Source organism: Mauremys mutica, chromosome 3 (assembly GCF_020497125.1).
Source record: "Mauremys mutica isolate MM-2020 ecotype Southern chromosome 3, ASM2049712v1, whole genome shotgun sequence".
NCBI classification, from domain to species: Eukaryota; Metazoa; Chordata; order Testudines; family Geoemydidae; genus Mauremys; species Mauremys mutica.
The window spans coordinates 41,854,881-41,876,538 of NC_059074.1; the positions used below are offsets into that span (position 1 = coordinate 41,854,881).

Consider the following 21,658-nt stretch of genomic DNA (forward strand, 5'->3'; position numbering starts at 1 on the left):
TAGTGCACTTCAAAGCAAGCGAGCAAACAAAAGGGTTAAACAAAAAAACCCTTCTACATAGTCAGTTTCTTTAAACCAGTGGTTCTCAACCATTAGTCAGTGGAGCAAGGACATGAAATTGGTCTCCCAGGTGAGTGCCCTTACCACCAGAGTCATTCTGACTTTCTCTCTGTCAAGTATTTGATACAATGTGGAATAGTTTCACCTGGAGAGATTGAGAGAGACCCATAACAGATTATTTGATAGGCTAGAGCAAAACAGGAGACCAAAGTTCACATCTCTTCTCCACCTCAGGTAGGGTGGGGGAACTGAACCCTGATCTGCCTCATCCCAGGAGGCTGCCCTTACCACTGGACTAAAAGCCATTTTGTGCATTTATGAAGTGTCCAGAATAAAAAAAGCAGTTCATTTTGGGTTGAATGAAACATTTTGTTTGACTTGAAACAAACTTGTTGTCAATTATTTTTCAATTCACCCACATTTTCCTGAATTTTCAGACTTGGTTTGACCCGAACCAATTATTTTAAAGATTTTTTTTTTTTTTTTGGCTCTGCTAGCAAACTGAAAAACCAGTCATTCACCCAGCTCTGGGTTCTGTTAACAACTCTGCCACTGACTTGCTGTGCCCTTGTGCCTTAGTATCCCTGTTGCCAAAATGGATATAACAACACCAAGAAGCTTAATTATTTTTGAGAGGTGTTCATAAACCACATTGAGATCTGTAGATAAAGGGCATTTTATAAGAGCAGATGATGATTAATAGTAGCAGTACTATTAATTATTTAAGTTAGAAGCTAACATTTGAACCAAAACAATGTTTTAGTCCTAGCATTCTAGTAACTCTGCTTTCTTCTACTCTTTTTAGTGGGTATGCAGTCAGTAACTGAAGATGGCAATAGTAATTCCTTGAGCTCAGAGGATCCTCCAAATAGGTAATTGGCAGCATTTATTTATCTCCAAATCCTAATTCATGAGATGATTTGTTGGTTACTTTTATATTTTTAGTTTTATTTTTTCTTGCCTGACATTAGCATTGCTGGGTTTTTAACAACTTCAGCTTTCATTGTGCTTTGTGGTGCCAGATCATCTCTGTTTGTGTACTAGCATCAGCACTGGGTGAACTCTTGCATATAAAACCATTACAAGTGGCCCTTTGACATCTGTGAAAGAGAGAGGTTTAATTTTCTGCCTTACAGGGAGACTGCAAACACAAAGAATTTCTTTGGAAAATGAAGAACAAGTGATTTATTTATTTAAGCTAATATTGTCAACAATGGGTTGCTAAAGTTAAACTCTTAATTTCATATTAAGTCATTTAGATCTTAAAAACAAAAACATAAAGCTTACATATTAAGTCTGAATTAGCCAACAGTTTTCTAGTGCCTTTTAATTTCAGAATGAGAGGAAAAAGATGACTAGAACTTAGTTGCTTATTGACATGGTTTAAAACTAACATTGCAAGATTTTTAATACATTTATTTTGTGGGTGTTTTTCAAGTGAAGATAATCGGGTCTGTAAAGAAGATGATGCTCTAGCCAAATGGGTTGCAGATCCTGCAAACACATCGTGGATGGAAAGTAAGTGTCAATCAGTCACAGCAGTGTCACTGTGTCAGTAGGTGACTCAATGTCGTCATCAGTCACAGCTTTATGCCTGGGAACATCTGCATTGTCTTTTCCTGCATTTTTCAAACATGTTCCAGAGCTAAATAACAACAATTAAAAAACACGCTTCTCCATTTTTAGTATAAGGGCCAAATTCTGTTCACAATAAGTGTTGAAGTAAGTGAAGTCATGTACCAGTAACTGTGGGGATAATTTGGCCCCATCTGATGGATATACACCTCTACCCTGATATAACGCGGTCATCGGGAGACAAAAAAATCTTACTGTGTTATAGGTGAGACCGCGTTACATCGGGGTAGGGAGAGGAGCTGCTTTTTCTGCTCCTCGCCCCAGCTTCGCCCCCCCCCCCCGCCCCGAGGCTTGCCACGCCAATCAGCTGTTTGGCCCAGCAAGCCTGGAAGGCGTGGGGAGAAGCGGAGTGGTGGCGGCGCACTCAGGGGAGGAGGCGGAGATGAGCTGGAGCAGGGAGCGGTTCCTCTGCCCCCCCTCCCCTCCCCAGCTTGCTGCGCCAATCAGCTATTTTGCATGGCAAGCCTGGGAGGAAGGAGAAGCGGAGTTGAGCGGTGCACTCGAGGGAGGGGGGCTGCAGCAAGTAAGGGCGGGCGCAGAGGAACCGCTCCCTGCCCCAGCTCACTTTCCCGCCGCCGCCTCCTCCCACGAGCAGGCCGCTCAACTCCACTTCTCCTCCCTCCCAGGCTTGCAGCACAAAACAGCTGATTGGTGCAGCAAGCCTGGGAGGGAGCGGGGAGAAGGGGAGCTGCGGCGCACTCGCGGGAGGAGGCGGAGCGGAGGTGAGCTGTGGGGGGGGAGGCCCGGGGAGGGCCACAGCAAGTAACGGGGGGGTGCAGAGGAACCGCTTGCGGTAACACGAATTCGGATATAACGAGGTAAAGCAGCCCCGTCCCCGGAGTGCTGCTTTACCGCGTTATATCCGAATTTGCGTTATATCAGACCGCATTATAGTGGGGTAGAGGTGTATATTGAGGAAGAAAATTTCTTATGACCTCTAATGATTCCATCAAGTCCCCAATCTCTTCTTTGGCTGCAGGCCTGTTGGCCTCCTACAGTGACCCTGCCTTAAAGGAGGGTACTTGTTCCTTGGTAGAGTCACTTGAGGCTGAAACTGGCATTATGCAACTGCCCAGGTCTATTTGCCACATATGGCAATTGGATTCATCATGGAGAGGTTGGGAGTGAAGAACTCTGGGCAGGCTAAGTGAATCCCTCTATATCCTAATGTGGGAAACTGGCTCTTAGCTTGTTGAATTAGTCTCTGTCTCAGGGAAGGAAATTGAAAGAGGCTCTGTAGCTTAAAGAGGCATTCTCCCTGCCTGAGCTGTGTGACATAGCTCAGCCAGGACAAAGAGATGGTGCCCGCTGGTCTGGAAATGTCTCCCACATGGAAATTGGGAGGAGTGGGGAATTACCTCATCACTCCAACTTGTTTCTTAGTTCACCAACATAATAATTAAATTACTTCCAGTCGGGTCTTGAATAGTTACATCAGGGATTCTTGACAATGACACCAGTGCCTGCAGTTTAGCACTCATGACAACCTTACAGTAACAATCCAATTGGCTTGCACAGAGGAGGAGAAAACATTTCAGTTGAACCGATTTCAGTTTCGAGCTCCCCAAAGGTTATAAATGATGAGGAAAAAATTGTGATAAATATCATGGATAGTGTGTGAGCTAGACAGATCTAAAGTCATGCTAAAGGATGACTTTGTGTGGTCCCTGGGGATAGAGCAGCTCTGTCCCAGGAAACCAAGAATCTCTTGATTTTCAGGGCCTGGTGTTCTGCCCAGACTGTTTAATGTTTTGCCCTGATTATTTTTAAACCTTGTAGCCTGGCTCCCGAAGGAGCCATGGACCAGCTGAGTCAGTGAAATTCATGGCAGGTTGGGGGAGCACATACATGCCAGGTCTGTCAGGTTTTCCACCCTGCTGTGCATGAAGATTGTCACTGAGCACCCTTCCCGCCATCCCTTCCCCTCAGATGGAGTCAGATTCCAGGCAGTTCTGTAAGTGGTGAGCCTATTGACGGCCCAGCTGTACACAATTATGTCCGGCAGTTTCTGAGCCAGCTGGATTGTGTCAGGGTGTGGGGTGGGGTTGGAACTAAAAAGAGTAAGAAGGAAGATGTAGGACTGAGCATGAATGAGACAGACAAAGAACTGAATATTGGTGGTACGGGGGCGGGGAGAACATTGTAGTGTGGTGAATGTCGGGGGAAGTGAAGAAACGGAAGAAATAAACAAAAGCTTAAAAAATAGAGAAAGATGAGTGTGGGCTGCCTTTTTCTTCCTCCCCATTCCCCTTGTCCCACCCCAGACCCCAGGACAATAGACTGTTTTTTCACCTTGTAAAATCAGATCACCTTATCATCCTAGCTGGAGGGTTGGGTCTGGTGCAGGGATTTGGAATGAGAGAGTGCTGGGAGAGAGCAAGAAAGGAATCACAGGATATACAGGAGAGCTCCTTGAGTTCACTTTGCAGCTTAACTGAAATTCCTGTCAGATGTGATGATTGCCACATGAGCCATCACAGTTATGGTTAATAATATCAATAATAAATAATATTATAATTATACTTTATTTATGTTATTTGGTTGAATAGAAGTACTGGCAAAATGCTGATATTTCTATGTAAACAGAAAATAGGGTATGTCTCTATTATACAGACATTTGCTAATAAGACCCAAAATCTTTGTTGGTCTGAGTCAAATCTAAAAAGCTTTTCCCACTGTTTTTCCTTTTTGTTATTAGACCCAGATGAAGTAATTTATGACGATGTGCCAAAAGAAGATTCAGACACTGAACCAGGTTTGAGTTTATGCAGTAACTTTGATGATGAAGATTTAATACAATCACAGGTTTTATTTTAATGCACACATAAAACTATAATATGATCCAGGGGAATTTGTATCAGACAGACATATAGGTGTAAGCTTCATACCCCAAACTGCATGTAAATGCCATTAGCATTGTGTCACAAATCATCAAGTCCTACAAAGTTCCAAATTAAGGACTGCTCCTGTTAAAATTTGCCTCCAAAAGCCTCTTCCGTTATGTTGTTCAGAGGCCTGATTCATAGATTCCAAAGCCAGAAGGGACCATTTTGAACATTCAGATCTCCCCTACAGTCACAGGCTCGCCCTTTGGGTATTGTTGTTATTTAAAAAACATCTAGAATAATACAGAGAAATGGCCTAAAAGAGAACATAAGAAGGGCTTTACCGGGTCAGATCAAAGGTCCATCTAGCCCAGTATCCTGTCTATCAACAGTGGCCAATGCCAGGTGCCCCAGAGGGAGTGGACCTAACAGGCAATGATCAAGTGATCTCTCTCCTGCCATCCATCTCCATCCTCTGACAAACAGAGGCTAGGGACACCATTCTTACCCATCCTGGCTAATAGCCATTTATGGACTTAACCTCCATGAATTTATCCAGTTCTTTTTTAAACACTGTTATAGTCCTAGCCTTCACAACCTCCTCAGGTAAGGAGTTCCACAAGCTGACTGTGCGCTGCGTGAAGAAGAACTTCCTTTTATTTGTTTTAAACCTGCTGCCTATTAATTTCATTTGGTGACCCCTAGTTCTTGTATTATGGGAATAAGTAAATAACTTTTCCTTATCCACTTTCTCCACATCACTCATGATTTTATATACCTCTATCATATCCCCCCTTAGTCTCCTCTTTTCCAAGCTGAAGAGTCGTAGCCTCTTTAATCTCTCATATGGGACCCTCTCCAAACCCCTAATCATTTTAGTTGCCCTTTTCTGAACCTTTTCTAGTGCCAGTATATCTTTTTTGAGATGAGGAGACCACATCTGTATGCAGTATTCGAGATGTGGGCGTACCATCGATTTATATAAGGGCAATACTATATTCTCAGTCTTATTCTCTATCCCCTTTTTAATTATTCCTAACATCCTGTTTGCTTTTTGACTGCTTCTGCACACTTCGTGGACATCTTCAGAGAACTATCCACGATGACTCCAAGATCTTTTTCCTGACTTGTTGTAGCTAAATTAGCCCACATCATATTGTATGTATAGTTGGGGTTATTTTTTCCAATGTGCACTACTTTACATTTATCCACATTAAATTTCATTTGCCATTTTGTTGCCCAATCACTTAGTTTTGTGAGATCTTTTTGAAGTTCGTCAGTCTGCATTGGTCTTAGCTATCTTGAGCAGTTTAGTATCATCTGCAAACTTATTTAAGAGTATTTTCAAAACCACAAGACTTGGGGATCTTCTTGGGTGAACATCACTGAGCATGCTGAGGTAGAATAGCACCTGATATCTAAATGTAGTGGAGCTTTCTGATCTCTAAAGCTCTAGCTGCTGACTTCCTAGCAAGTCAATCCACTCAAGGGTAAAGTTAGCCAGCAGCCAAGTCTCAAACAAAATCTGCTCTTTGACCAACTGTAACAACAAATCAGGAGGAGAACTCATGCACCCAGCAGTCCACTACTCTACTACTACAGCTTACTGTACATCAATCAGTCAAGGAAGAAGTTCAAAGAGGCTACAACCCACCTATGTATACCTCTGTATAAAAGTTTTATTCTAACTACAAACTAACCTAACTCCTTTACTGAATGGAGGGACAAGAGCAGACTTTGATGAAATCCTGGCACCATTGGTTTTCACCTTGAAAATTGTGAGTAGTGGAATATTGGGTGCAGTGTTGTTTAAAGATATTAGATAATGTTATCTGCAAAATCACACCTTTCTCAGGTGCCTTCCCGTCATACACCAAGACCAGGGATTCCCATGATGCACCATGGTGGTTCCACAAGAGAGGGAGACCAAGATGTAATTCAGTCTCTGAGCCCAACCCATAGAAGAGAATGAGGCATGAGGCACCTGAACTACAGTTAAATCCAAATTAAAATCTTTGGTTTTAAATCAAAAGTTTTCAGCTGAAAATTTTCAGCTTTCTATTTTTAGCTGAAAAGTCTAAACTTTCCATGGGGGGGGAAAACTGGTTTTTGTGACTACCTGAACTGATAATTTTGCAATTAACATATAAGGATTTGTTTGTTTTTAAACTGAGAACAGGTTGGGAATGCATATTTATCCTATTGGATGAATTAATTTCTTGAATTTATAAAGAATTTTTAAAGTAATCACACCATGTTTAATGATGAATAGTATTAGGAATTTAGAATGTGTGCTGTTTGTAGTAATGTTTGGAGCTTTATAATCCGCAATCTATATGTTTTTTAATAGGAAGACACTGTCCCTGTCTCATGAATTTCCCAAATCTGAGGCTCCCATTCTGCAATTCAGGCAGATCCATTGAATTCACTGGAGTTTAGCTTAGGGGCAGGGTCTACTCACACTGCGGTCATTGCGGAACTGGGGCCAATGGCTCCTTCTCATAAGTGCTCTGTTGTGCAAATCTCCCCTTGGAGTCAGTGGGAGTTTCATACACAGATTGTTTACAGGACTGGGCCCCAAATCAGAGCTATTTAACTATATATGATCCACAAATTTTAGAGTTCGCTGTCATTACAATGATTTTTTTGTTAAATTCTCTGTTTTGCTGAAATCCCATTGAACGGTGCCATGCAAGAAGTGTGTGTTCAAGAACAGACTCTATATTTATGGAAAAAACCCAGCTAGATTCAAAAGCTGAGTTTCAGCATTTCCAGGAGTTCATTTTTGTTAATACCAAATGCTTTAAGTAATATTAGTTAATATTACAAAACTGTTACTTGTCAAATTTTAGTTTTTGAATTTAATAAGTATTGGGCCATTCAAATGTGCAAAAATAAAGTCAATTTTTTTTCCTCTGAAACAATTTGTCATTTTCATGTAACCTAAATCTTGTCTCTTTTTTGTACACGGTTGCATAAATCAAACATTATCTACAAAGTGATGGTCAGGTGTGCTGAGTTTTACAGCAGAGCAGTTTTTAATACTAAATTATAATCTCCCAGAAAGTGGAAATTTATAATACAAGTGCCTACCTACCTTAATTGTAATGGTACAAATAATGCCATTTATACTTATGAAAGCAAATACCTGCTTGCTCATGATTATTTGGCAGTAAAATCTTTCCATTTCATTTAGAATCAATGGGTGATGCCTGTGCCAGCTAAAACATCAGTCACAGTAAAGATGGAAAGTAGGAGACAGACGTTAATAAAGCAATTAAAAGCATTTCCCCAAACAATGAAGTCATTTTTAATAACTGATTCAATAAGTAATTGTGCAAACTGTTTTTCATTAATTTTTAGCTGACAGCACTTGGAGTGGCTGCTGATATGAAGCCACTTGGTCAGTGATCGGAAAAAGCTTAATGTTTTGAGCTCTTAATCTAGTTTATCCATAAGGTAATGCTCCTTGGTAATTTGAGGTGATGCATTCACGACTGCTGATTATGAATGTAGTTGGGAGGATGAAAATGGGTTATGGAGCATATGAATGGCAAACCGCGGCCAGTGGGAGCTGCAATTGGCCAAACCTGCAGACGCGGCAGGTAAATAAACGGCCTGGCCTGCCAGGGTGCTTACCCTGGTGGGCCATGGGCCAAGGGTTGCCGATCCATGCTATAGCCCATAGAAAACAGGCACTTTGGAATTAAAACACATTGGAACTTCTTTGATGCTTAAGTAAAATATTGTATTTTCTTTTGTGTTTTGGTATTAACACATGCAGAGGAAATGATTTATGATGATGTTGAAAATGGAGATGAAGGTGGAAACAGCTCCCTAGAATATGGATGGAGTTCAAGTGAGTTTGAAAGCTATGAAGAACAAAGTGACTCAGAGTGCAAAGACGGATTTCCCAGCTCCTTTTTGCGAGGCAACCACAAAAGACATGTATGTAACCCATAGCAGTCTTTTTCCTTATTCCTTTTTTCCAATTACCCTGATTGCTCAACATTTACCTTGCCCAGTTGTCCCCATACCCTCTCATGAACCCATCTTCCAAGGACAAAGAGCATCTTTGCAAATGAGCTCTGAACAATGTTCCCTCTAATTTTTGACAGGCCATGTGCACAAAAAATTTCTTCTGTGCAAATTTTTGAAGCAGAGTTCAGATTTGTGCGCCATGAGGCAAATGGGCCAAGCGAGTAAAATGTTTATACATTTAAAAAGTTTTAATTTGCAATTTGTGATAATAGTTTTACACTGTTATTTTATAAATGTCATTTTTAAATACTTAGAAAAAGGAAATTTAACCATTCTTCATGAAACAGAAGTTAGTTTTAAGCATTATGCTTTATGATCTTTTTTTATAGGCAGTCACGAGCATATATCAAGCACATATTAATCATGATCATTATCAGTCCATAGGCTTCTGCCCGTTAGTGTCCACTTTCATTCTATATACATGTCCAAAAAGATTTTGATAAACATATAATAAAGACAATTTAATAAGTATGCCATTATGTCAATTTATATGGGTTTTCAGATAGAGATGTCATAAGTAAAAAAAGAAAAACAAGAGTTTGTGTTTTAAATTTAAAATTTTCCTAAAAAATATCAATACCTGATTATCAGCCAAGAATAAGATATGTAATTACAAATGCATTTTAATTTCCTTATTGGTCAAAATGTCAAAGACTGCTAAACTAACCTTACTGTTTTTCCCTGCAATCTTTTTCATTTGCCCATTCAATATAAACTCTGTCCAGATCTATCAGTCCTCCATCCAGCTGGTAACTCTTAATACACATCAGTATGTCCAAATGATCTACTTGTAAACGATTCAGTAGTTTTGTTTTTTAGAGTGGTCATTAAGCTAACGCCATGCTCACAGTCTGCACTTGATGCTAGGAATGTTTCTCCAATATCCATCAACTTTGCAAGATACTGAAACTTTTCGTTCTAGTGAGCAAGTGTCACCATATCTGGGAAACTTAAAACCAATTGGCTTTTGATTTTTCAGCTACTGCAAACTTGAAGTCATTGTACTGACTGACTATAGCAATCTCTTCAACAAGAAAGTCTTTGTATTTTGAACATAGGGATTTGACCTGATGATTTCCAAAATTGAAGTTACACTTAACTATTGCTGCACAATCAAAAGCGGACCACTCCAAGACTTCATCCTCTGGAAACCTGTCTGCCAAATGTGCACACAAGATGTTTATGAAAGTTATTATGGAACTTGTATTAATTTCATTATTTTCTTGAGAGCTCATAGCTAAGAGAGCCTTAACTTTGTCACTCCATAAGACTGAATCTCCAAAGTACTGTCTTCTGATTTTGTTCAGTTTACCTGGGACTAGGTGAAATGCTTCAAGAGGTGTAAAATCCTGTTTCTGGATCAGTGTGGATAGTGAAGCCAGCTCTGACAAAACATCATTCAAAACTTCTAATGTTATTCGATATTCCATGGTATTCAGCTTTTTGTGACAGTATTTAGAAACTAGATCAGTATCTTTGTCTTGCTCAAAATATTCCAGAAGAGGATTATAGATGCAAATAATTGTTCGAAGGGCAAAGTGCCTAGATAACCAGCACACTTAATTGAGTGGCCTGAAAGCCACTGACTCACATTCAGAAGCATTCACTATTTCCTGAAATTTGCATTTTCCCCTGGACCGACAGAACACCATGTAGACAGTTCTCATTAAGGTTTCGATGTCTGTTATCAGCTTGACCTCTTTCCATGCATCAGAAATCCCCAAGTCTTCCCAGTGTGCAACACAATGTTGCTGGACTAAGTGTGGAATATCACGTTTCACCTGAGCCGCCACGCCATTGAGTTTGCCGAACATCACCATTTTCATTAGATCAAGTTGGTGTTTTTTAGAAAACTCTTTGATTGCAGACACTATTGAAACAGTATCAGAGGGGTAGCCGACAAAGAATCCTATGGCACCTTATAGACTAACAGACGGCTGTTAGTCTATAAGGTGCCACAGGACTCTTTGTCGCTATTGAAATAGCATCACATTCGTGCAATTGTAATAATCCACCAAACAAAGTTTTATAGTCTGCAGAATTTATGGATCTATATTTAAAGTAGTGTATCAAGTATCTGTTAATGGATATATCAGTGCTTTCATCAACAGCTAGAGTATGAAACATTGCTGATGCTATTTCATGTATGAGGTCATTTTGGACAATGCAGTTGATAATTTCAAGAAATTTAAAAGCATAATTTTTACTTCTCCAGCTCACTGGTATGCGCACATACTTTTCTATATGGTCATTAATATGCTGAATAGAAGGCATTGAGCTGTTCATTTTAATAGCCCACAATACACTGTCAATAAATACCTCGATTTCTTCTGGGTTTGAGCACTTGCATTCAAGATTAATTTGCCTCCTCTACTTTTCATCTGGACTTTCAAGAATCATGCTAAGCAATCCACTCCGTAAGGAAGGGTTTTTGTTTCTATGTCTTGTTACACCATCTATATGAGATTTACTTGACAGATGATGCTTTAAGAAATCCAACTTCCATACGTCGTTCCACATTCTTCCTGTTGAAAATTCTCCCAAAGCTCTGACATCTCTACAATATACACAAACAACTCCATTGTCATCATCATATGTGAATATTTCATGAAGTTTAACAAGCATTACACGATGTGACTTCGGTGTAACCGTCTCTATAGTCTCATCCAGCCATCCAGATTGAAATGAAGTTACTGTTCTTTTATGCTTTAGAGTGCTAGACAGTGACATTTTGGGACTGATTTTTTACCAGATTGGTTTATTTAAAATTAATACTTTTCATTATATGGCTACTATTTCAATGCTCTTAACAGCGTGACTCGACAAAAGGGCAAACGGGACATCTTTCAGATCAGAATACTGGAAGTTTGTGCATAGCAAAAAAAAGCGGCAAAAAACCACAGGAAAATGGTAAAACATCACGAGTAAATGTATGAAGTCCAAAGCCTTTGAAAGATTTCAGTCACGAAAACAACACTTACCTTTTGTTCATTTCTGGGAAATCGTTGCAGTTCCTTAACAACTACAGCCAGGCATTTTGACTTATTTGCACGTACTTGAGTTTGTACACAGCCAAATGAACAGACTACAAGGAGATGTGTGGGTCCCAACGTGATCAATGTTCCACGTTCGAAATGCTGGTGGGGAGGGGTATGAACGATTCATTGCTGTCCTTTCCCTTCCCCCCCCTTGCCAGCTAGTAGAATCTGGCTGTGTTGATAGATGGCGGGCAAACAATGTCAAAAGTCGCCCATAAATGATATTTCAGCCTGGCTCTGACATAGTATTTCATTTTTTGTTCACGTGGTGTTTCGCCGTGTGTGCGGGGTTTAGGATCTGTGTGTGCATACAGCTTAGAGGGAACAGTGGCTCTGAACCAGTAAGAGAATGAGGACTGAAGGCAAAACATAAAAGGAAAAAATTGGTGAAAATGTAAAGGGAGACAGATCTGCACATAGGCTATGAAAGTGGGTTGTTTGTTTCCCATGAGCTGTTCATGACCTTTTCCATTTCTGCAGCTGCTGACATAGTGTAAGTGAGTATGAGAAGTAGTGTGAAGAGTAGAACTGGGTGACCGTCATGGATTTTGAGGCTGTGCAATCCGCATGAATGGGTTTGCAGAATTCACAAAACTAGTCAGTTTGCAAACATTTCTCAGCCCCCTTTGATTTTAACTCTTTATTTTATTGCTCAGCTGTGATTCAACTTTGAAAAAATGATTATTGTAGCTGAAGGGAAGCCTATTGTATGTATTGAGAGAAAGAAAGACTCAGTCTCCCTAGTGAGGGTGGATCATCTGTATACAAGCTGTATAGTGCCTGATTTTCTGGTCTAGTACCTTTTGTTCTCCATTGCTCCTGGAGGCAGCCCTGGACTGGTTCAGTGCCTAGAGTACATTAAACTCAGGCTGCTCTAGTTTCTACCAGCTGCTAATGATCCTCTAATCATTTCAGAACTGGGATTTGTTAGGGTGCATGATGCTCCAGCCCCCTGTGCCAGGGTGGTCAGGACTAGGTATTGCAGATCCAGCTGTTGCAGCAGATTTACAGAGGAACACAAAGATGGGGAAGGTATCGAGGGCTGAGAGGTAGCCTATACTCTGAATCTGTATTTGAATTACAAGTGATATCTCTCCTGTCCTCTGTTGTTTGTTTGTTTTTGGTCTTTCTTCCTACTCTATCTCCAGGTTTTTTGCCTTATATTTAAATAGTTACATTTTCTCTCTGCCATTACACTGCTCATTTTCTTGCATTTCCTTTTACAGGGATTGCAAACCCAATAATGTAGCAATTTCAAGCACAAAATGTTCAAGTGGGTACAAAGTTAGGGAGAAAAAATTCACCGTGGAGAGAAGACTAAACAGAGAAAATGTTATACAGATTTGATATAAAACCCTATATGGAATAGAATAGAACAGAATTCCACAGGCTCCACATTTTGATTTCACAGATTTCTTAACTTACTGCTCTTCATATCCCTGCTCCATCCATTGCCCTATATCCTATCCATGCAGAATCAGGATCAGGAACTGGGGTGGGGAGGAGGAATGACTGAAGAACTGTATCTGATTAAAAAAACCTAGTTAAGCACTGTTGTTTTCCCCACTGGCTGAAATAAGCTTAAGCTGTGTACCTGATGCTTGCTGGGGTAATTCTGGACCTGACTGAAGAAAGATCTGATTCTCATTCTGAATACATTAGGCAGCAGTTGAGAAATGCTCTGCACATAGTGTGTCTAAAGTGGTAGGATATTTTGTTTCTTCACTCTTGTTACCTGTGGCGTATTGATGGGGCTCCAGTGAAACACACTTTTAACCTTGTCCTTTTTGGTGAGGGCGGCATGTTTGCAAAATGAAATGCCCTCTTGTGTGTAGATCAAATTCTGCTCTCATTTACATGGGTGTAAGGCAAGAGTGGTACCAACGGTGTTAATTACATCTTGACCTATAAGGGAATAGCTGAGGGCAGAATGTGGCCCTTTGTTTTCAACTTGGTGGACATCTCGTTTCATATTACCTCAATTTGTTGTCAAACAATGCTACTGATGTCAAAATGGGAAGTTTTATACTGGATTTTTTCAGTGAATATTTTTCTTTGTACTTTCACCTGAGGTTCTCAGAGTGCTTCACAAACGTTGATTAATAAGTCATACAACAGCCCTTGGCAGGCATTGTCCCTATAATACAAATTCATGCACAGAATGATTATATGACTTGCCTAAGGCCTGCAGTGAATCTGGAATAAAACTGTGAATTGGTCACAGCATTCCTGATTCCCACTCCTGTGCTCTAACTAGTAGATTATACATCTTTCCCTACTGGACTATGCTTACCCAACTCACCAGTGCGATGAACCTCCAGTTTAAAAAATATTCAGAAGTTCTGCAGATACTTTGGCCTATTTTGATAGTTTTTCTTTCAGTTCACCATTCTTGAGGATCTTCACAAATATAGACGCTAGGATTCATACTTGGCACAATGGAGTGGTGTTCTAGGTTAATGCTAATATATTATAATAGCAAGAGATGCACAGTATAACTTTAAATTTTGATGAGCCTTAGCACAACTGCTATTCTTTTGGATTGAGAGAAGTTTCCTCTTCCTTCACCATGTAAAGCACTTGCCAGTGGATCGTGAAGGCCTCAGTCTCAGCCTCAGTGGGTACTCTACATGGGGATAAAAGACCCATGGCATGGCTGTGGCTGGCCCAGGTCAGGGTCACCGAGCTTGGGCTCCACCCTGAGCCCGAATGTCTACACAGGAATTTTTCAGTGACAGAGCCTGAGACCTGTGAGTCCGAGTCAGCTGACCCAGGCCAGCCATGAGTTTTTATCCCTGTATAGACATACTCAGTAAGTGCAGAAATGTGTAGAACACATAAACAAAAAATCCAGCTCCCCTAATTGGTTACATTCTCTCTATTGACAGGACACTGATAGGCAGACAGAATTGCATGCATGATACTTCGCATGTACTTCAGTGTTAAGTTTGCACTACAGCCTTTTTGAAAAGATTGTATTTTTTTATACACTGTAGCTTTCTCATGACCTAACCCGTTTAAAGGAGCACTATGAGAAAAAGATGAAAGATTTGATGGCAAACACTGTGGGAGCGGTAGAGATTCAGCAACTAAAGCAAAAACATGAGCTGAAGGTAGTGTAGTTAATTTTTGTAACAAGCTATGTGTTAAAATGATTGTTCTTCGAATGCAGACAATGTTATCTTTTCTTTGTTAAACAGCAAGCTGAATATCAAAAATGGAACAGTAACTTATTTAAAATTATTACTAAATGTACTGAATATTGTACAGTTTGTTTTACAAGAACATTGTCAAGGATTTCTATAGTGTTTACTCTCTGGGTGTAATACTTTTACAAGATCAACTAGAACATAGTCTTTCCTTAATGATTGAGGCCCTGATCCTGCTACCTGATCCACGTGTGCAGATCCCTTCTGCCCTTGTGGAGCCTTGTTAAAGTCCATGGGATCTATGTGGGCATAGGGGTCGTCCCACATGGATCAGATTGCACAATTGGGGACCTTCATGCTTTGTACAGAATGGAGCTGAAATGAAGAAGGTTGTTTTTCAATAACAACTTCGGCTCATCTACTGAAAGTGCCTTGTCACAGCAAGATACTTTTGTTTATGCTCTGTTTATAATTGACAGTGTCAGCACAATTGTGGGAGTAGCATTCATTTTTGCTGTGGCTGCAGTCAGGAAAGGGAAAGCAGTTTTTTTGAATGGAGATTTACTAGGAAAATTGCATCTCTGGCTAATAATTACCGTATAACACTTCTTTCACGTGTGCCTAAAATAAAATAATGTAGACCCTGATGGGCTGCAATTTAAACATCCTTGCAATACAGTTCTTATTTAAGAATGTAATTAATTATAAATAGAACCAGTGTTCAGATCAGTTTCAGTTTGGGATAGGGTTAGTAGTTTGCATTTGAGGTTGAACTTGGACTAGGTTTCAGCTTCATGCCAGTGACATTTTGTGATCTATTCTCAGTACATATCTGCCCGGCTGAACACTTGAATGGTGGAAATCTAGTGGTTCTTGTAAAATTTCCACCATCTTGGATTGCATCCAAAGCAGATTCAGAAAACAGGTCTCATCCAGGTGTAGATGTTGTCCAAAAAAATCAGAGGACAGGAGAGACCAGTGTTCAGATTTGAAGTCCCAGCTCAATTAATATATTTTAAAATACCCATATATATTCATAACACCCGCAGTAGTTTTTTTCATAAGATTATAGTCATTTGACCATAGGTTAGATTTTGGGCCCAAACTACTTGACAATGTTCTTTTAAAAGGTGACATCTTTTAAGAAGATTGATGCTACAATATGTTGAATTCTACTCTTATTATTCACTGAACATGTAGAATATGTTTTTTGCTGTCTTGCAGATGCAAAAGCTCATGAGGGCTGCTAGGGAAGGTACCAAAGATGGCTACGAAAAGACTAAAGCGGCTGTGAAGAAAGGTCGGTCATTCATCAGAACCAAATCCTTTAATACCCAGGGTAGGTGTGAATTGTTTAAGTTTCTCTATAAAGTTCACTTAGATACTTAGGTGATTGTCTTAGCATGTTATTTATTACCAGCAGTATACTGGACACGTGAGAGCAGAGTTACGTTGATAAAGCATGTCTCAGTCACAATAGGGGCTCTGATAGATCTGTGGTTGTGGAATCTCCAAGAGTTTTAAGATTTTGAAGACAACCCTGAGGGCCTTGGAAATTCACTAGAAACCTGAGTCAACCATATTATGCTTCAGTCAGCCTTGCACCGCCATGTAAGTGTGCTTCTTTACAATAAGCTGTGTTATAGATGCTGCCTAGTCCAAAGCTCATATGCAGTATGGCAAATGGGACCATGGGAAATGTCAGGGGATAAGTGTCCCCCATTGCCTTCCTTCAAATAAACCCCTTGAACATCAGCCTGCTGCTGAAGAAATCTAAAGAGTCTGCATCCTAAGTATGCTTTCCTGGTTTAGCCCCTAGAGTGACAGTGATTACTATTAACCAATGAGCGTTTGCCAAGTGACACTATACTTACCACCACTATTTCCTGTCCTAAGCATAAAGGGAAACTGTTGTATCTCCATGCCATGGTGTGGAGAATCATTGTGTCAGCCCAGGAAAGAGGAGTCTAAGGACTGCAAGCTGAGTGCTGCCACCTACTATCCTTCAAGAAATGGAAATTGATAGGAAAGGAAGGAGCTTTCCCAGGATACTGCTAATCTGAATAACCCCTGTCCTTGGTAACAGATACACAGCCCTCCCCACCAGCAGCAGCAGAGTACCACAATAGTTTTTAGCCTGGAAAGAGTCCGGGAGTACAAAGTTCCTTCTCATCCGAATAAATGCAGGGAGCTAGTCTGTCTCGCCACTCAAGATGCCTGGCAAGGGGATTATTTCAGCCATAATGCTGTAAGGACTGACACACAGTGCGTATCCCTGGGGTGCACTCAAACTGGTTCCTGAACACAAGAGTTTGATTACTGGGGAATGGAAGGGGTTTTTACACAACTTTCCTGCTCAAAAACTTATCCTCATTCATTAGTATGGCACAGGTGGATTTGGAGTTTGACCTTCACCATCAAGTCAGCCAGTCATTGTTTAGTCTGCCATGGAGCTAACATATCTAGTTATTTAGGGGCTATGTAGCCCAGAAGAAGGGTATGTACATTTCTGGCTGGATTGAGCTCTCAGCCAGTTTCCTAGTCCATGGGAAACTGGTTTGTTTTGCAGACTTTCTGAAGAAACACATAGACTTTGCAAGCCAGCAGAACTCCTTCCTTAATTAGCTTTATTCTACGCCATATCTGCTCATGCTCTTTGCTTCCTGAAGCATTATTCCCTCATATCTGTATGTCTGTGTGTATTATACTATCAATCACCGTACGGAGTGTTTTCTGCAGAAAATCAATAGCAATTGTTAAGTCCCTAGTGGACTACATGGGAAATCTGCCTCTCTTCCGTTTCTCTGCTTGAGAAATTTTTGTTTTGGTTGGTTGATTTTCTTGTTTATTACAGGTTTATGTATTTTATTTTTTTGGGTGGGGGGTTAGTTGGGAGTGTCATTCTTGCTATAGTGGAAAGTAGTTCTTAAGAGAGAGATTTTGCAGCATTTCTTAAAGACGGTCAGATTATGGATCACCTAATCTCCTTTGGAAGTTTGTTCAACAGATGCATCCCTTTGAGCAAGACTGCTTTGTCCCTTGCTGTCATATACTTCATTCTGGGCAGGAAAGAACAAACGGAAGTAAAGCAAAAGACACAGAGGCTGCCATCTGCACTGAGGATGCTTTGGAACTCTCCCACCCTTGCTATACCATTGATGCACCCCTATGAAATGAAAACATCAGCAGTTATTCTCTGCATAGCTCCCACTGTTTCTGGCACTGAAGGAACTACACCAGTGCTAGAGTAATGATGGCAGAGTTCATTAACATGCTTGGTGTAGGCAAGACTGTGGATACCCCCAGTATGATGACTGTGCATGGACAATGTGATTCTGGTTTTCCTACCCAAAGATATAGAAAAATTGATTTTCTGCTATATTTCATTCTATGTAGATCATAAAGCATCCTGTTTGGAAGAAGAGGAACTAAATTTATTTATTGATGTTGACTGTATGCATACAGAAGCAATTATGACTCCTATGCCTGAAGGATTATCACAGCAACAGGTAGTACTTTGTGTGTGTTTAAATATTATGGAAACACACAGTAAATGTTTTATAGGGCATTTGCATGGACAAAAATCTGATTTGTGGTGGGGTAATTGTGCATGCAAATTAAATAGACAATGCTGCATTCATTGTAGTTTGCATGGTTGTTCACCTGATTTAGAAAATGATGCCCTAAATCCCTTATCCAAGGTCGCACAGGAAATCTGTAGCAGAGCTTGGACTAGAACCAAAGTTTACTGGATTCCAGCCCTTAACCACAAGACCATCCTTTTCCTCTACTTGGCTGCCATTGCCTGTCTGTTATTCTATACTTTAGTCTAGGCTGAGGTAGGTAAAGAAAAGAAATCAAATTAACAAGAAAAATCTCCCTTTCGTCCGGAGGGGAAGTTACTAATTTGTATTTCAGAGGATTGGTTTAAATCTAATAACTACTTAAGTTTACTTGAAACTAAATCAGAGTATATAACACTTGCAAAACGAAACTGTCTTGAGTTTTTATTGGTCAGAATTACCACCTTTGGGATTTCTAGAAGAAAATGTTGCAGTTGTTAAACATTAGAGGCACTAGAAGCATTTTTAGAGTATAATTATACTCCACCATCTTCAGAACCCCATTCTCAGGAGACGAACATTTTGGATGTTTCAGTTCCTGTGGCAGGGGCACTTGAAGCAGAGCACAATCTAGAAAGTAGTGACAGAAGATAAGCCTAATATACTGTAAGAAAATTAATGGGCCAATAATATATTCATTCTTCAGATGAACAGTGAAGTACCAGATTGAAAACAACTTCAGTAATGCAAGAAGTAATGTCTCTTTTACATTGACTTCTCTTTATTCTTAGGCTTCTAGAATCTGATCTCCTGCCTTCTTCCTTACCCTCTTCAGTTCTATACAGTTCCATTTTTGAGTCACACTTCTCTTGGATCCATATCTACATCTTAGGATAGACTGGGAGGTTGAACATAGAGATGGTGTGAATTTAAGTAGCTCCATGGAAATTGGTAGGCATGCATGCAGTTGCACTAGACATAGGCTTAGCCAGGGATGCAGAATGATGTCCATGATCTTGCTTTGACATTAAAACTTAAAGTTGAATGTGACATAACTTTGGGTGATATACAGCAGATGTCCTTAAACATGTCTATTGGCTTGAGAGATGTTACCATTGCTCCTGGTTCTTCCTTTAAAGTGTAGAAAATATCTCTCAAACCCCCTGAATCTTAAAACGTCTTCTGGTTATAATCATTATTGTCTGAGTAATGCTAAATATTATATATCCACATGTAATACTAAGTATTATCGGTTAAGTATATTTGATGTAATTGGATGCCAGTATAACATTTGTTCACCCTTTTTTACCTGCAGCACCTAAAGGAGGGTTTCTGCTATATAGTGGGAAGGTGTCAAAGACAATCCCTATGTACTTGGAATCTGGGTTCAGTGCTCGAGAGACCCCCCCCAGTTTGTCCCCAGGTAGTGCACAACTTATTGCTGAAGACCAGCCTTTTGTTAGTTCAAGGTGCAGAGCTCAGGTTGAATCTGGCAAAGGAAATTCATACTGGATGCAGACTGAGCTGACAGAGAAAATTTGGTGCATGCCTTGAAGAACATGGAAGCAGACAGATAGAAGCAGACAGCTATATGATACTTGAAGTGATGAGAAATTGACAAGCAGGGAATCCATTCACACTGGGTCCCCTCTGTGAGGAGAGGGGAATTCAAACTCCCACTATTCTAGGGACTGCACACTGGTTGACAAGGTATAGGGCAGTACTGACATCCAATTTAAAGGAAGCCGTTCTCTTTCTGACATTCCCCCCTTTCTAACAAGAAGAGTGTTGGTGCCTGGAGATTATGGTTAGTACAGGTATTGGAAGAAAGTGTGATCCAACAATGACACGATGAGTGAACTTTAGGTCCCAGTCTGTGCAGACTTGAAATGACGAGAGGATGTATTGTCCTCAAGGGAGTGAATAGTCTCTTAATCAAAAAGAGAAATATTTTGGGAAAAACACTAGAAGTGTTTTTTAGTGATGGGGGAGCTAGGCCTGGTGTTGGTTGGTTGTTGTTTTTTAATGGCTATGGATAAGAATATTATATTATTTGTGTATTGAGCATAAAAATCCATATGCTTCACACACACATGCACATTTGTATCATGGTGTTTCTTTTTGAATGAAAAATAAAGTATTGTGTGTGCACTTGGCACTACAGTAAGTATATACTGTACAGTTTGGTCTTTTATACTTTTCTTTATGAATATGCTGCTGTCAACCACAAGGTGGCATAACAGTTTTTGTTTAAATCCAGGCCCTGTTTGAATTCCTATTTATAGAGTCATATTGTGAGCCTGGAAATGTTGGATCATTGAATCAATCATTTTAGTTCTGCAATCATCATCTCTGTTATAAGACTTGTATGTTTAGGAATAAAAAATGCTGGGACATAATAAATTATTTTTCCCACCCATCCATACCAGCAAAAATATGGGTGTAGCAGACTTATAATATTACCTCAAGTATATAACAGACCCTTTGTTAGTGTCTCCTGGATATCTGTCTGTGTTAGACATCTTATTAATGCCTATCACAATGATATGTAAGCACTGATATTGTGCATTATATTTTATGTACCGCTGGGTTTGATACATGTCAGAAAATTATTATAGAGTTAAAGTCCCAAAACTCAACATGTTTTGGAGAAAAAAATCAATGGAAATGAGTCATAGAATCATAGGACTGGAAGGGATCTCAAGAGGTCATCTAGTCCAGTCCCCTGCACTCATGGCAGGACTAAGTATAAATATACACCTCTACCTCGATATAACGCAACCCGGTATAACACAAATTCGGAGATAACGCGGTAAAGCAGTGCTCCCGGGGGGGAGGGGGAGGGGAGGGCGTGGGCTGCGCACTCCGGTGGATCAACGCAAGTTTGATATAACACGGTTTCACCTATAACACGGTAAGATTTTTTTTGGCTCCTGAGGACAGAGTTATATCGAGGTAGAGGTGTGTGTGTGTGTGTGTGTGTATGTGTGTGTGTATTATATATATAAATAATCATGGGACCTATTACAATCCTGTTACACTGTATGAAAATAAACAAGAATGTTTTTCCTCATGTAAAGTAACACAGTTAAGGTAATGGGAACAAAGCACTGACCCTGTGCCAATACTTTTTCACTGTTATTGTTTATAAGTCCTTATCTTCAAGAGTCTGTCACTGGATTTTTTCCCCTCCAAATCAGTGTTAATATGTTACGAAGATGTAAAACAACAAAAACATGACACTTGAAGCCTGATTTTGAAAACTGGCCAACTATGTTGCATCTGCATATCAAATAGCTAAGGTTCTATCACCATCTGTGCCCACAGCTAATTGTACCCCAAAAATT

The 21,658-nt window shown here is 40.1% G+C and overlaps 1 protein-coding gene across 2 annotated transcripts in view; it reads left to right on the forward strand.

Annotated features, from left to right (window-relative positions):
• Window positions 1-21,658, forward strand: part of ARHGEF10 (Rho guanine nucleotide exchange factor 10) — a 184,889-nt gene that overhangs the window by 77,336 nt on the left and 85,895 nt on the right. Inside the window, exons 5-11 of one of the 2 annotated variants that reach the window (XM_045011710.1) lie at window positions 866-932; window positions 1,499-1,578; window positions 4,394-4,450; window positions 8,305-8,468; window positions 14,596-14,712; window positions 15,973-16,087; window positions 18,145-18,257. In XM_045011710.1, the coding sequence (XP_044867645.1) occupies window positions 866-932; window positions 1,499-1,578; window positions 4,394-4,450; window positions 8,305-8,468; window positions 14,596-14,712; window positions 15,973-16,087; window positions 18,145-18,257 (713 nt within the window). The remainder of the gene's footprint in view (window positions 1-865; window positions 933-1,498; window positions 1,579-4,393; window positions 4,451-8,304; window positions 8,469-14,595; window positions 14,713-15,972; window positions 16,088-18,144; window positions 18,258-21,658) is intronic. The other variant, XM_045011712.1, reaches the window with a different exon arrangement.